Here is a 14,774-nt window from a genome sequence, read left to right as displayed (position 1 = left end):
GCAATAAAAGTATAGAAATTAAGGGATAGTTGATGCAATGTTCGCAAGTGTATGTGCTGGTAATGAAGCCTTTGTGTCTGTTTCAAAGGGGAGCATCTATATGCCTATGCTAGTGCTCCCAAGCAATGCCGTTCACATAGGAGATGGGTGGGAGGAGAGGGGACTTTGTTCTGGTTGCTGTGGCACGCTAGAGAGGAGGCGAGTATTAAATACTCAGTTCAAGCCTTCTTGCTCATCCTCCTACCTCGGCATTTCCCGCTCCCCCATTTATTTTAAGCCTTTCACTAGAATATTAAAACATGGAATACATCCTAAAAGATTATGTGCACTCTCCAGCAGTCTGAACAGCACCATGTATAGATGAAATGGTATTATTTTCTAAACACGCAATAAAATTTTCTTTGAAAAGGTACACTTTAAATTATATTCCACATGAACGTTTCTTTGAAAATCGTTCATATTTAATAATGATAATTTGTACCAAACTTCTCCACAGGAAACATGATACTTTTTGCTCATATTTTCATGGAGATGTTAGCAGCCATACATAGCACAATGAAACGTTCTGTAAAGTGGATTACTTCTTAAAAGTAACACAAACACTGACTTTTTTCACACTTTATGTCTATATTTAAATGGGAGCATTATTTTACAAGCATTCTTCAATAAGCAATATTTATCCAGAGGTAAAACAAAACCAATTTTCAAATATCTTCCTATTACTTTGGCATGAGTCTGTGTACCCCACTTGTGTATTTAAAAATGACATCATATTCACAAATAAACTATATACAAAAAAAAAAAAAAAAAAAGGAAATATATTCTCCGTTTCAATAATAGTCTATAAAAAGAAATTTCTATGAAAATTATTACAGATATCAGGTGCAACAGCCTGTGGTAAAATCTCCTAATTTTCTTCCAAAAAATATTTGTCACTTTTTTTGCCATCACCCATATAATATGAAACTATTATTTTTGCTTTCTAAAATTCCACTTGCTTTTGAAAATAAATATTGTAGTGTAAATATGTGCAACCATTGTGAATTTTAATGCTTTTCCTTTACAATTCTCAGAACTTGACCATATCTAACCTAATCTGAAATAAATCCATCAGTCACAAAACTGCTACTGTAAAATAGAAATTCTATGTTAAACCAAATTTGGCAGTGTACGCCAGCCACTCAAGATCCTGTGCACTATATGGTATGTACCACGATGCTCTGCCCGACAGAAGGTGGTAGAGCATTATGGGAGATTCGATTCATAGCATATGGAATGCTAAATGTTGCTTAGCTGAGAGGCTGAAGCCAGAAGGAGAGACTCTCCCCTACAGGAACGCATATGACAAAAATTAGGGTATGTGTAATAATTGTAGTACAATATAGCACTTTAATACAACAATAAAACTGCACAGGGACTTCATAAAATAATAATTTGACAAAAATAATAGTTTCCCTTTCTCACGTTCCTTATAGTCTTTTAGAATAATCCAAAATGCAAAAAAAAAAAAATACCATACCTAAACAGTGGCCTTCTTACATTACTATAAATTACATTTTTATTATAACAAACACTGGGAGATGGGAAAGAAGGCAAAACCATTAACTAGAATAAGTTTACAAAAGTGAGTTAAGTGAGTCGATGTCTCTCAAAAATAAAATCCACACTAGGGCCAAAAATATCAAGGGAAGGAGGAGTCCATATAAAGTCTGTTGCTTCTGTACTTACATGTCCCTTGTTTAACAAAGTAAAAGGAAAAAAATGGTATCTACTTTATTTTCCTTAAAAAAGTTTGATCCCATTGCAATTGTTGACCTTGATGCGGTCACTGTAGTCTTACAGTCAAGAAAGCAAAAAATAAAAAGGTTTTATAAGGCTTCTTTCATTCCTATACTCCAATTTCATCATCAATGTCCTCGTCGAATGTGTATCCCTGTCCCGCTTCTTCATCATCGTCATCTTCATCCTCTTCTTCCACCTCAACATGGTGATTTCTACGTAAACTGTGTTCATGCTGCTGTGGACTATCTGCCATACCTTCATAAATAGACCGTTTTTCTTCTTCGCTGTCCTCTTCATACGCCGAACTGTTTTCCTGCAGTTTTTCAGACATGGTGCTGGTATTATAGTCCATACCAGAATTTACAGCAGGAAGAGTACTGGACTGACTACAATGGATTTCTTGTGGTTCCACAGCAGAAGATATGTGTTTTTCGTTATCTGGAGCATGGACAGGGGAGAACTTGTAGCCAAAATTGCATTGGTCATCTGGGCTATTCCAGTCAGAGGTGGGGTCATCTCTGTCCATAACTCCCAATACTTCATCCATGATGGAAGGACCAAGGTCAAGATGGAAGGACAGCATTGACTCGGCATGCTTCAGCCCACAGTCACTGTCAGGTGAGAGCCAATCAAACTGATCAGGCTGTCTACCACTGTTGCTATTATTCCACATGCTATCATCTTTGGATGGCACATTATTAACAGGACTAGAAGAGACACTTCCCGCACCAGAGCCTATTCCAGATGACTGTGAAAGTTGACTAAGAGAGTCAGCCATTTTGGTTTCTTCGTGTTCCTTAGAAATGGTTTTTGTGAGACCATTCTTGCTGGGTGCCTGGGCTTCCACAGCTGGGGCAGAGGAAGGGCCATGGTTGCTAAGAAAGGAGGTGTCTCCAAACACATCTCCCCCTCTCCCGACATGCATTGTGTGTCTAAAGTCTCCCAGAGGAGCGCTAATCATCTCTCGATCAATGCGGGTTCGCTTCTTTGTGTGTGAGCTTGACTGCTTGAGGATTGGCATCTTGGCACAGGATCTGCAACATAAATAAATAAAATGAATATCGGAACAATAAGAAAGCAATACTTGAAATATAGAAAATGTTACCAGTACTTCTATGTCCATCACCATACCACATAATCGATTGTTAACACGACAAATAAAAAAATAAAAAATAAATTAAAATATGCCAGCATGGACTTGTTAGCATCTACTAATGTTGACATATGGCATAATCACAGTTTTGTAAACTTATATGGCGATAGGAGGAAATGCACACAATGCAAACACAATATTTTTAACCCCTTAAGGACCAAACTTCTGGAGTAAAATGGAATCATGACATGTCACACATGTCATGTGTCCTTAAGGGGTTAAAGGCAGTTGGTCTTAATATAGCTCCCCATCAGAAAAGCTATATAATGAGAGCAGCTGCTCTCCTTCAACCACAATCACAACAAACAATTCAACTCACACAATAAAGGAATGCTTTAAAATCTCCGTTCACTTAATTTGGTCACGTCTGGGTAAAATAAAGAAACAAATAAAAATAAGTGACTGTATTAAAGCCCAGTGCAAAGAGTCCTCTAAGAGGACTATTGACAAACCTGGTTGCTCTTAAAAAAAAAAAAACCTCAATAGCCATTTTAGCAATTAACTTGTAAGGAATCCACACACTGATTGACTTCAGACTGGACTTGCATCCCCCCCAGCCTATTATGCAAGCATCAGTTATTTTTCTTCAGCCGACCTTGGTTCTTCTACTTTATCAAATATGAGAACTGTGCGCAACGCACAAACACAAAACACTACTTGGCAAACTAACAGAAAGCAAAGAATAAAAAACGGTTAAAATACAACGTAGCTTTGTTAACCGTTTTCGATGGATTCACTAATTCATGATATCTTCTATTCCTTATAAAAAAGTGATTTTAATCTTGATTTACAATTTGAGAATATTTTCAGGCTCTGAATGGAACATTACTATGGCACATAGAGTGTGAGTTCCTCCATTGTCAGTAGGAGAATTATGCTTTGCAACATATTCAATAGAAGTGAACGTCAACGATTTGAGAAAGTGTAAAATATTTTCAAAGTCATATTGTATCCTATTGTAACAATGCAATGTTTTGTGGACCCAGGACATACTTGAAAATGAGAGAAATCTCAATGTATCCAGCCTGGTAAAATATTTTATAAATAAATAGATTTGCTCCAGATGATTGATCGATCATGTCTGGGCTCAGATTACAGCACAGAAACCCAAGACTTCAATATCAGAAAGGAACAGGTCTTTTCTCAGAAATCGCACATAGTAACTGTAAAATAATGGACTTGGGTTATGGTTTCTTGGGTACAAAGCTGGCTGGACACCTAAAATCAAACACAGAAGATTGCGGTGCAGAGGCTTCTAGTAGTAGTACTCAGAGGGAGTTTATTCACAAGTTCTCACTGGCTTTGCTTTTTCCCCTTCTATTCAGTCAGACGTCAGGAGTTAGCAGCACTGTAACAGCCCCACCAGTGTTTCTTTTAGTATTCAATATAATAGTCAGTGCAACGAATTCTAATTTAGCTCAAGAATTTCAGAAATGAGATTGATTTGTGAGAAAAACTAAAAAAAAGTCCTTCTTATAGCAGCTCGTTTCACATTGCTTAAACAAACAAAACATGAATGACAAAGCCTTGATGCCGAGGGGAAAGGGCACACCTTGTCTTTAACATATCATGGCAAAATTCAACACACCATTAACAGATCACATTGCTTTAATAAAAAAATACACCTGTTGGCTGCCTATGTGAGCCACGACAATGAAAGTTCTACCAGTAGAACTTGGAAGCACAAAATTCTTTCAAGTAAGCAGTTTATTTATTTATATATATATACACACGCACACACACACACACACACACACACACACACACACACACACACACACGTGTATTGCGCTCAAAAGTCACTGGAGTAAGAAAAAAAAAATAGAAAAAAAAAAACACATAGTATGTCAGCTAATGGAATGATACAGCTTCAACACAACAGACACAAGGAAAGAACAAAAGAAACTACAAAGCAAATTTGCAAACTAAGTTCTTAGAGACAGTGCACATATAATTATATATGATGACTTGTACATAGCACGGCCACTCCGTTTCCAGCCTCAGTCATTTCATGTTGAAATTCCATTAAACTTAAAGTGGCTCTGTCACTCTCTATGGTCCTCACATAAGCTTCATCTGCCAGGAGCCCACGTCTGTGTTCAGTGTTGTACTCTCGCGCACGTAGGAGAGTACAACACTGAGGTTTATGGAAGATCTCACAAGACTGCCAGATCCTCCACAGACCGAGCATTTTTAGCTACAGTCGTAAGTGATGATGGCTGGGAAATAACAAAACTTGAGGGAAACCCCCCCCCAAAAAACCTAGAGACTAAAATGGGAGGAGGGATGTGGGCGTGCACATCAGCACGCAAGTTAGCCATCCAATGTGTAGAAACCTGGTGAAGTGCTTTTGCATGAGCACAAATGACGCATATTGGCCTAGAGGGCGTTTCCCAATTGGTGTTCCGCAAGAACAAAATTGGGGTCCTGTGGCAATTTGCCCGTTGGGTGGCCTAAGCATTCAGGGACGCCCGATGGGTATTGCTAAACAGGGGTCCGGTCAGGTGCCTCGGCCGGACCTCTGTCGTATGGGATGCTGGGAGGAAGTGACAGCACCCTGTTAGAGCACAAGCTGGAGGGAGAAAGGGAGCAGTGGGTATGGAGCACCTGGCACACCAGCCTCAGTCAGCAGCACTGAAGGAAGAAAAAAGGTAAGTGAACAGCAAATATAAACGTGTGTGTGTGTGTGTGTCTGCCAATGTGTGTGTACCTGCCAGTTTGTGTAGCTGTGCCACTATGTGTGTATATGACTGTGTATGTGTCGGTTTGTTTGTTAATGTGCAAGTATGTATGTGGCAGTACATGTGCAGATATCCCAGCAATCAAACACAACACACACACACAATATAAAAAGACACCCCTGAATTGTAACTCCAAAATTATATACAAAACACCAATACTACACACAAATGTACATCTGCATTTAAAATTCCCATAAATAAAAAAAATAAAAAAAAAGTTATGGGACTTTTTTTTTTTATATACAATTTAAAGGGACACTATAGTCACCTGAACAACTTCATCTTAATGAGGTTGTTCAGGTGAGAACTATAGCTCTCCCTGCAGCCTCTCTCATGTAAACACTGTATTTTCTGAGAAAATACAGTGTTTACATTGAAAGCTAGGAACACCTCCAGTTGCAGTCACTCAGAGTGAACCAGAGGGACTTCGGAGTTGATGGAGGCATAATATGCTGTCAGCGGAGCACAGGGCAGCACTGTGCACAGCATCCTGTGATTCAGTATATCTTCCCTCTGCATGCAGACATTGAACTTTCCTCATAGAGATTCATTGATTCAATTCATCTCTATGAGGAGATGCTGATTGGTCAGAGCTGTATTTGAATCATGCTGGCTCTGCCCCTGATCTTCCTCCTTGTCAGTCTCAGCCAATCCTATGGGGAAGCACTGTGATTGGATCAGGCTACCACGTGTCAGCAGACTGCTTGTTTTTCTGAGTCTGACAGCATGCAGATCTACAGCTTCAGGCTTGAATACAGTAAGATTTTTACTATATCTATGGAGGCATGAGGGGCCCAGGGGGGCTAGATGGTGGTGTTAACACTATAGGGTCAGGAATACACGTTTGTGTTCCTGACCCTATAGTGATCCTTTAAACCTATCTATATTTTCTTTTAAATAGATCAAAAAGGTATCTACACATTACTGTCAGTTTAAGTAACTATCTCACATGCACAGCCCTTCCCATGCTAAAAGATGAAAGGGGGAAATAAAATAAATCACAAGTGACTAGGGACCATTGTTTTTTGGGTTTTACAATTTATCATCATTCATTTCAGCCACTAATCAGTGCAACAGATTAGTTCAGGTCACATTTTTCAACTTAAAAACATCTCATCACAGTTTGATACAGAACAGCTGAGTCTCATCAAGCGTGACAGACACTTGACTACCATGAGTTGCACATTATCACCAGACAAGTGGTTCTAGAGCCGAGTAGAAAAGTCTAAAAAACATCCTCTAATCAGGGGATCCAACGTAATGGGGAGAAAATACATACATAAATGTTAAAAAGCAAAAAATAAATAGAGTACTGTAGAATTCTGTTACTTCACATAGTTTTTAATATAATAAGGGGCAAAAATTGGGTAAAAATGATTATTGCTGACATGACTGACTAAACTTCAAGAGTCTGAGGTAATTTATCAACAGGTAAAAGGGACTAAACAGATTGTTTTAATCCATCTTGGGTTAATAGAACAAGCTATCTTGAAGATCTTGAAATTTTTACTAAGGATTGACCACACAAAAAGTCTTTACGACTCTATTATTCCTCTTTGTGTGTTTTTTTTTTTTTTTTACAAGGTCCCACAAAAATCCCAAGCTCCATCAGGAAATAACTGCACATAACAAAACACATTTCACCTTATGACGACAATAAGAATCCAAAAAACATGGTTTAGTTATACAGATGCGGCCCCTTTTTCTCAGACAATGTTAGACATTGTGTTTTCTCAGAAATGTCAATGTTTACATTTGGGTTAAAACAAGCCTCCAGTGTCTGTAAAGACAGTCTTCTACTAGAGGCACTTCCTCCATAAAACCTTCAAATTTGAAAAGTTCTTTATATTCGACAATTTTTATATTCGACAATATTTGCATTCTGGGAAAACATCAGCACTGAAGATGGCTGCTTTTAACATGCAGAGTAGGCTACGGTGGTACCCCTATAAATCATGTGCCTCTAGACAGATGCCAAAATCACTCAGTAAGAAATCTGGTCCAGTCTTTCAGGGAAAGTCTACTGAAAATGCTACTTTTGAATTTTATGCATTGACATACTACATGATCATATTTTTTCTGAAATGCAAGTGATTCTAGTCATATTATCCTATTTTGCAAGGTTTAATTTGGGTGTTCTCCTCCAGAAGGGTTAAAAATCAAGTCTGAGATCAATTAACATTCCTATTCAATCAATTCCCCATTGCTCAAATATTACCCATTATATTTCAGGTCTCAACACCAGTACACCCCAGATGACCTATTCCTAACATCCAGACCATAGATCCATCATACTGGCATCTCTCATAGTTACATAGCTGAAACGAGACTTGCGTCCATCAAGTTCACTTTCACACATGTGTTTTTGCGGTTGATCCAAAAGAAAGCAAAAAAAACAGTCTGAAGCACTTTCAATTTTGCAACAAACTAGGAAACAAATACCTTCTTGACCCCAAAATGGAAGTCAGATATATCCTTGGATCAAGCAGCTATTACCCCACTAATAAGAAATGATATCCCTGCATATTATGTTTTCGCAAGTATTTATCAAATTGTTGTTTAAAAATCTTCAGGCAGAGAATTCTACATCCTTATAGTTCTTACTAACTATATATATATAAAAAATTTTTTTAAAATAAATTCTCTTTTTTTTTTTAGACAATCTCCATTCTTCAAGTCTAAATCCGTGACCTCGCATACATCTAATCTCTTTTTATCGCAGGAACGGACTTCCTGGTTTCACTATAACGGACGCCTCTCACATCTTAGTTACTCTGTAATGCTACTCATATATTCAGACAGATCTCTTAGTTCACATCCCTGGTCACAGCACGACTGACAATCCTCACACCTAATTCCCCTGTACAGTGGCTCGGAAGGATTGCTAGGCTTACTAAAGTAAAATGGACAACTCACACATTAAAGGACCACTCTAGGCACCCAGACCACTTCAGCTTAATGAAGTGGTATGGGTGCCAGGTCCAGCTAGGGTTAACTAATTTTTTTTATAAATATAGCAGTTTCAGAGAAACTGCTATGTTTATCAATTAGTTAAGCCTTCCCCTTTTTCCTCTAGTGGCTGTCTCACTGACAGCTGCTAGAGGCGCTTGCGTGATTCTCACTGTGAAAATCACAGTGAGAGCACGCAAGCGTCCATAGGAAAGCATTATGAATGCTTTCCTATGCAACCGGCTGAATGCGCGCGCAGCTCTTGCTGCGCGTGCGCATTCAGCCGACGGGGAGGAACGGAGGCGGAGAGGAGGAGGAGAGCTCTCCGCCCAGCGCTGGAAAAAGGTAAGTTTTAACCCTTTTCCCCTTTCCAGAGCAGGGCGGGAGGGGGTCCCTGAGGGTGGGGGCACCCTCAGGGCACTCTAGTGCCAGGAAAACGAGTATGCTTTCCTGGCACTAGAGTGGTCCTTTAAGTTTCTTTGCTCAGATGCCTTAGGCACCCACAGCTGTAAATTGTCTCTAATATCAGACCAAACTCTAAATCTCACCCTTGAAAAGCATAGTTAATCTCCTTGTGCATTGATACATTGTAGTTAATCTCCTTTTCAACTTCTAATTCATCTGCTAAATACATTTTTTGTTTAATTCTGCAAATCTGGACTTTATGAAAAAGGATATTTCTGGAGGAACGGTATTGGTCTTTGGGCTATAGTTGTGGAAGTGAAAGTTCACAACTCAATCAATCCAATTTCAAGATCAGTTGGTACAGTATATTTTAGAATGGTCTTTTCTTTCCCCCGACATTCTGCATTCAAATGTATCAAGTCCTTTAATGGACTCATGTATTTCAATTTATGCAAGTGCTTCCAAAGTAAAACCTTTCAATTATTCTTAAGGTTGTGTCCATCCTTTCATGCAAGTTCTAACAAAGCAAAAAAATAAATAAAAAAAATAAAACACCCGACCCACGCATATGCTTACTTAGTACAAATCGTAATCAATCATGGAGTTTGTGCTAGTAGATTTCTTGTGCCAAGCTCGGCTATAGAAATCGAAATACACGTATGAAATTCTGTAAGACAATGTGAGGACATGGGAATTATACTGAGGTTTAGAGTAGTTAAAGGACCATTATAGTGTCCAGCCTCTAGTGGCTGTCTCACTGCCAGCCGCTAGAGGCACTTCCGCTATTCTCACTGTGGAAAATCAGTGAGAAGACGCTGGACGTCCGTAGGAAAGCATTGAGTAATGCTTTCCTATGGGTGGTTTGGATGCACGCGTGGCTCTGGCCACACATGCGCATTCAGAGCTGACATCTGCAGGGGGAGGAGAGGTCACCAGCACAGAGGGAGCCCAGGGCTGGATTAAAGTAAGTGGCTGAAGGGGTTTTTACCCCTTCAGCCCAGCGGGAGGGGGGGCACCTAATAAACCTTTGGTGCCAGGAAAACATGGGAAGAGTTGTCTCCTCACTAAAAAAAAAAAAAAAAAAAAAAAAAAAAAGTTAAGCAATGTCATGAAAACCTTAAAAGGGACACACTGAGCATTATGCTGGGAGGCTCAAAACCTTTAGCTTACCCTGGTGTAAAGTCAACACCATAAGTACCGTGTGCACTTCCAGTAGAATATATTGAATAATTAGAATGGCTGAAACACAGTATAAGTCTCAAAAGGACAGTAATCTATTTGAATGAAAATATCCAGTGCATCCAGTTAAGACAGACACACAATGTTAGCATTCTAGAATTTAGTTCTACATCACAGGAATGCACCCAAAGTATTTTAGAAGTATTTTAGGCCATCACGGGGTGACTGATGTACCATCATCTACTTTGTCATAAATTTAAATCTATTCATCTCACAGAAAGAAAATTGATTGGCACATTGCATAGCACACATAGTGATTCTCTAAGAACCGATTTCACAAGCACAAGGTGTATATTGAAATTTGTATTACTCACCTGAAACTGACCTCATCTACTACACATTTATGGGTGACATGTTTGCTTTAACAAACAATACTTTCTTAATCAGTCAGTACCGGGAACAGAATGTCAGAGAGAGCGATGAAGTAAGCGTCTGGATATACAACCAGTGATGCAGCCACAGGTTTGGCAATCTCAACCCATCCCCACCTGTTAACGATGAGGTCTACAAAACAGTCACAGACTTCCTGCAGTTACACAAACTCTGTCTGCTCATCCACACTGTGTTAATCAGCAGCTTCTCTCATGGGGCTGGGCTGAAATGAAAGACGGGATGAGGACCCATTCAACTCTTGCACTTCCTTCCTTCCTGCCTCCCTGTGGATGGTCCTCAATATTTTAAATAGTAGAACAATCCACACATTCAAGAGTTATGCTTGCTTCTACAGAGTGTTCATTTCTTCGCAAACAAATATTTCAGGGCATAAAGTGTGGAATAAAGAAATAAATAATTTTAGACGGCCCAACTTTTACTCATTTAAAAATCTGCATCAATAGCAGTAAGAGTTTCCAAAAAAAGCTTAAAATGACAAAAACATCATAAAGTATCTAGTGAAATTAAAAGGGAATTATGGCATTCCTGCAATAAAAACACTGAATCACCAATAAATTGGATTCATATTTAGTTTCCATGTGATGCTACACACATTGCGTCATACTCCTATTCAGACAAGGTGAAGACAGGACAAACTATGCAAATTAAGAGAAAGAGAAACATTGATCCTTTATCTTCTATTCTGTGTGTTTTCTCTATGCTGAGGGCCAGGTGCAGAGTTTATAACGATGATTGACAGGGAGCTAAAATGGAGGCGCCCAGTTGCAGGATAAAGAGGTGTGTACAGGGCCAGTTTAACCCCTTAAGGACCAAACTTCTGGAATAAAAGGGAATCAGGACGTGTCACACACGTCATGTGTCCTTAAGGGGTTAACAGCCCAGTGGCCCTGGTGCTGACAATTATGATGGGCCTAAGTACAGAATCGTATCGACCAAAAACACTAAAACACTCCCAAGCGTCAAGTATCTGATGGAGATGGTGCTGGAGAGAAAGAAAACAGCAGCTATAAGAAAACACATACCCTATGCTAATCTCCCTCTAATTTGTTTTCGTCTTTCAAGTAAATCAATGCCCCCTAACAGCAGTGTCCAGTCAAGCAGGAAGTCAATTGGTGCGGTAAAAGGGTGTGCCACTGACACAAAATCGCATAACCTGCCAAAGGGGCGAACATGCCCAAAAAGAGGACATGTCTGCCAAAGAATTGGAAGGCCAGCCAGACCACTTCGGCTCAATGAAGTCTGGGTGCCAGGCCCCCTAGTTTTAACCCTGCAGCTTAAAACATAGCAATCATGCAGCTGGCCAACTAAGGGCATACTATGCAGACAGCACCCTGAGCTTGGCATAAATGTGTCTAATGATGCGCTAGCTCAACGCTTTCTAAGGACTGTCCCCTAACCTTCTTACTAGCAGGCAGAAGTTCCTGGTATATAGTCTAGGACAGAGAAAAGCTGTATGTAGTGAGTGTAGAAGAAAGGAAACATGCCACAGTGTTAGAGAGACCAAAGTCAGCATTACCTTAACTATATTCATTGTCAGCAAGTCTACACAGGTTTTGTTCCCATACATCCCTCTTATGCTTCCATACTTAAGCAAGAGTATGTGAAAAGTAGTTAGCGTTGCCACCTTTCTTGGAAAAACATACCGGCCTTACTAATTTGCATAATTAATTAAGTATGGGTGACATCACATGATGTAAATCCCAAGGAGTGACAAGAGAAAATGCTGTAAAATCACCAAACTACTTACAGTTTGATTCTGCTTTATAGATGGACTGCTCCCAGTGTCTCCATGTCTCCCAGTGCCCTCATGACTCAGTGCCCCCATGTGTCGATTACTCCAGGTCTCAGTGTATCAGTGCCCCATGTCTCCCAGTGTCCCCAGTGACCCTATGTATCACAGTGTCTCAATGCCCCATGTCTCCGTGTCCTCCAGTATTCCCATGTGTCTATGTCCCCATGTCACTAGAACACAAGGAACATGGGGAGACCTGGGGACACGGAGACACCAGGAGACTAGGGGACACATGGGGACACTGAGAAAATAGGGGACAGTTGAAGACAAGGGAACACAGACACCAGGGACATGGGGGCACATACACCAGGCCACAGAAACTAGGGACACTAGCTTGGAGACAGTGAGTCACAGAGACTAGGGGACACTGAGAGACTAAGGGGGAATGGGAGACTAAGGGGCACTGTGTCCCCATGTGTGTGTGTCCCCAAGTGTCATACTGTCTCCCAATGTCCCTTAGTGTCTCAGTGTCCCCATGTCTCCTTGCAGCCTTTCCCCCCCATCCCTCAGTTCCCTGAGCTGTAGGCTTTCTCTGCAGGGTGGGAGTTGCTGTCTGGACTCTCTGTAGCTGCTCTCCTGCAGATCAGTGAGTAGAGTGAGGCATGGAGGTATATGCTGGAACTTCCCATCCCTGCCTCCCTCCACACATAGGGTCCCCTACTGGCCAGTGCTGGTATTGCACAGTAATCTGTTTATACTGAGAAAAATACCAGCATTTGTATTGCCAGTATGACTGTAATATTGGCACCAGCCAGGCAGCCTTAAATACTGGCTGTGCCAAAAAAATAATGCCAGGTGGAATCCCTAAGAGTAGTGTGTAAATAAATAAAGTAAAAAGGGTTTTTATTTAAATCAATGGGCCTATTCCATGGGCCTGGAGCTGCAGCCCCATCAGCCCCTATGTTAATCCGGCCCGGGTGTGGACTTTGTTAAATATATGGATAAGTAAATGCAACAGTAAATATTAGATGCAGCGACAGAACTTTAAAAATTTAAATAGTTACTTTTGTTGATACTACGATTATCTGTAAAATAATCTGAACAAAAACACGTTCCCTCTCTAGAAAGAACTACAACTATATTGGGGTAGGCAACCTTTAGCACTCCAGATGTTGTGGACTGCATTTCCCATAATGCTCTTACAGCAGTAATATTGGCCACGCACTATGGGCGATCAACATCTGGAGTGCCGAAAGTTGCCCACCCCTAAACTAGATCTTAGAAAATGGCTCCCCCTCCCCCCCCCAAAAAAACAACAACAAAAAACTATCCCAGGGTAAGGAGGCAAAATGGTTTTGAATAATTTGACACTTGCCTTGTTCCCCTGAGATCTGTCCCTCTCAGTTTATCCATAAAGCTTCCCTTCCGCATTAGTGATAACAAGTCCAGCTGTGTTTGGATGGAATATTTATTGAAAGCATCACATCAATTCTTGCATATGGCTACTGGGAAGGCGTAATGCACGGGGCGCTCGCTATGTATGGGCATTAGGTTCCCCTGATCAGCGGACGTTGGTGGAAGAGGAGCCCTTTATAACGGCAGGGGAGGAAGGCCGGGTAGGTGTAGAGGGTTCCTATAGTGTATGGAATACATACTATAGTGCTCCTTTAACAGCATTGTGAAGACTTCACTGATCCAGAGGGGATCAGATTTCAGAATGTTTCATACACCATTGGAACATACTAAATTGGTGGTATTCAGGCAGCGTGTGAGTTTGAAAAAGAAAATAAACAGACCTCAAATATGCTTAATCCAAAAATTAGATGCAGGCGATAAATGGCTCTTAATCCTACCATTAATTGTAATTACTTTCAATAAGCCTATTCCCTTTCCATTACGCTTATGTCTGAAAATGTAATGTATACAAAAGGATAGATAGGGACTGTGATGGAATAGTACGCATCTTACACTTGGCCTGAGAAGGATGCAATGCCCATAACCCAAAAGAAAATTCCAGAAGAAAATCTTAATAAAACCCATGTTTGAAACCAGAAATATATAATGTTTTAAAAGATCCAAATCCTTAGTTTTAGTCACATTGCGACAGATGCCATTAATTCACACGTCCTCCACCCCATCATGTTACATACAGCTGTCACACCCACCATTCCAGATTCATGCAGAAAGGAATCAAGTCTTGTCTTTAACCCTGTAAATTCCAGAGAGCTGAGCAACACATTCCAAAGCAAATGTAAAAGGAATCTGCTCAAAGACCAAATTAAAAAAGTATTTTTTTGTAAAAATGCAGGAAGAATGTTTCTTCTCATAAAAATGACAACTATAGCGGTCACATAATATTTCGTAGTTGAGGTCTAAAATA

General features: G+C 40.2%; 1 protein-coding gene across 1 annotated transcript in view; it reads right to left on the bottom strand.

The window, feature by feature from the left end:
- Positions 1-439: 439 nt before the first annotated feature.
- LOC134578113 (cdc42 effector protein 4-like) overlaps positions 440-14,774 on the bottom strand; it is a 32,229-nt gene continuing 17,894 nt past the window's right edge. Inside the window, exon 3 of the mRNA XM_063437110.1 lies at positions 440-2,816. Coding sequence (XP_063293180.1) covers positions 1,889-2,803 — 915 coding nt within the window. The 5' untranslated portion in view covers positions 2,804-2,816 and the 3' untranslated portion in view covers positions 440-1,888. The remainder of the gene's footprint in view (positions 2,817-14,774) is intronic.

This window comes from Pelobates fuscus, chromosome 11 (genome assembly GCF_036172605.1).
Source record: "Pelobates fuscus isolate aPelFus1 chromosome 11, aPelFus1.pri, whole genome shotgun sequence".
In the NCBI taxonomy this organism is placed as follows: Eukaryota; Metazoa; Chordata; class Amphibia; order Anura; family Pelobatidae; genus Pelobates; species Pelobates fuscus.
Note: the sequence above shows the minus strand (reverse complement) of the source record. Positions and strands in the feature narration are given on the sequence as shown.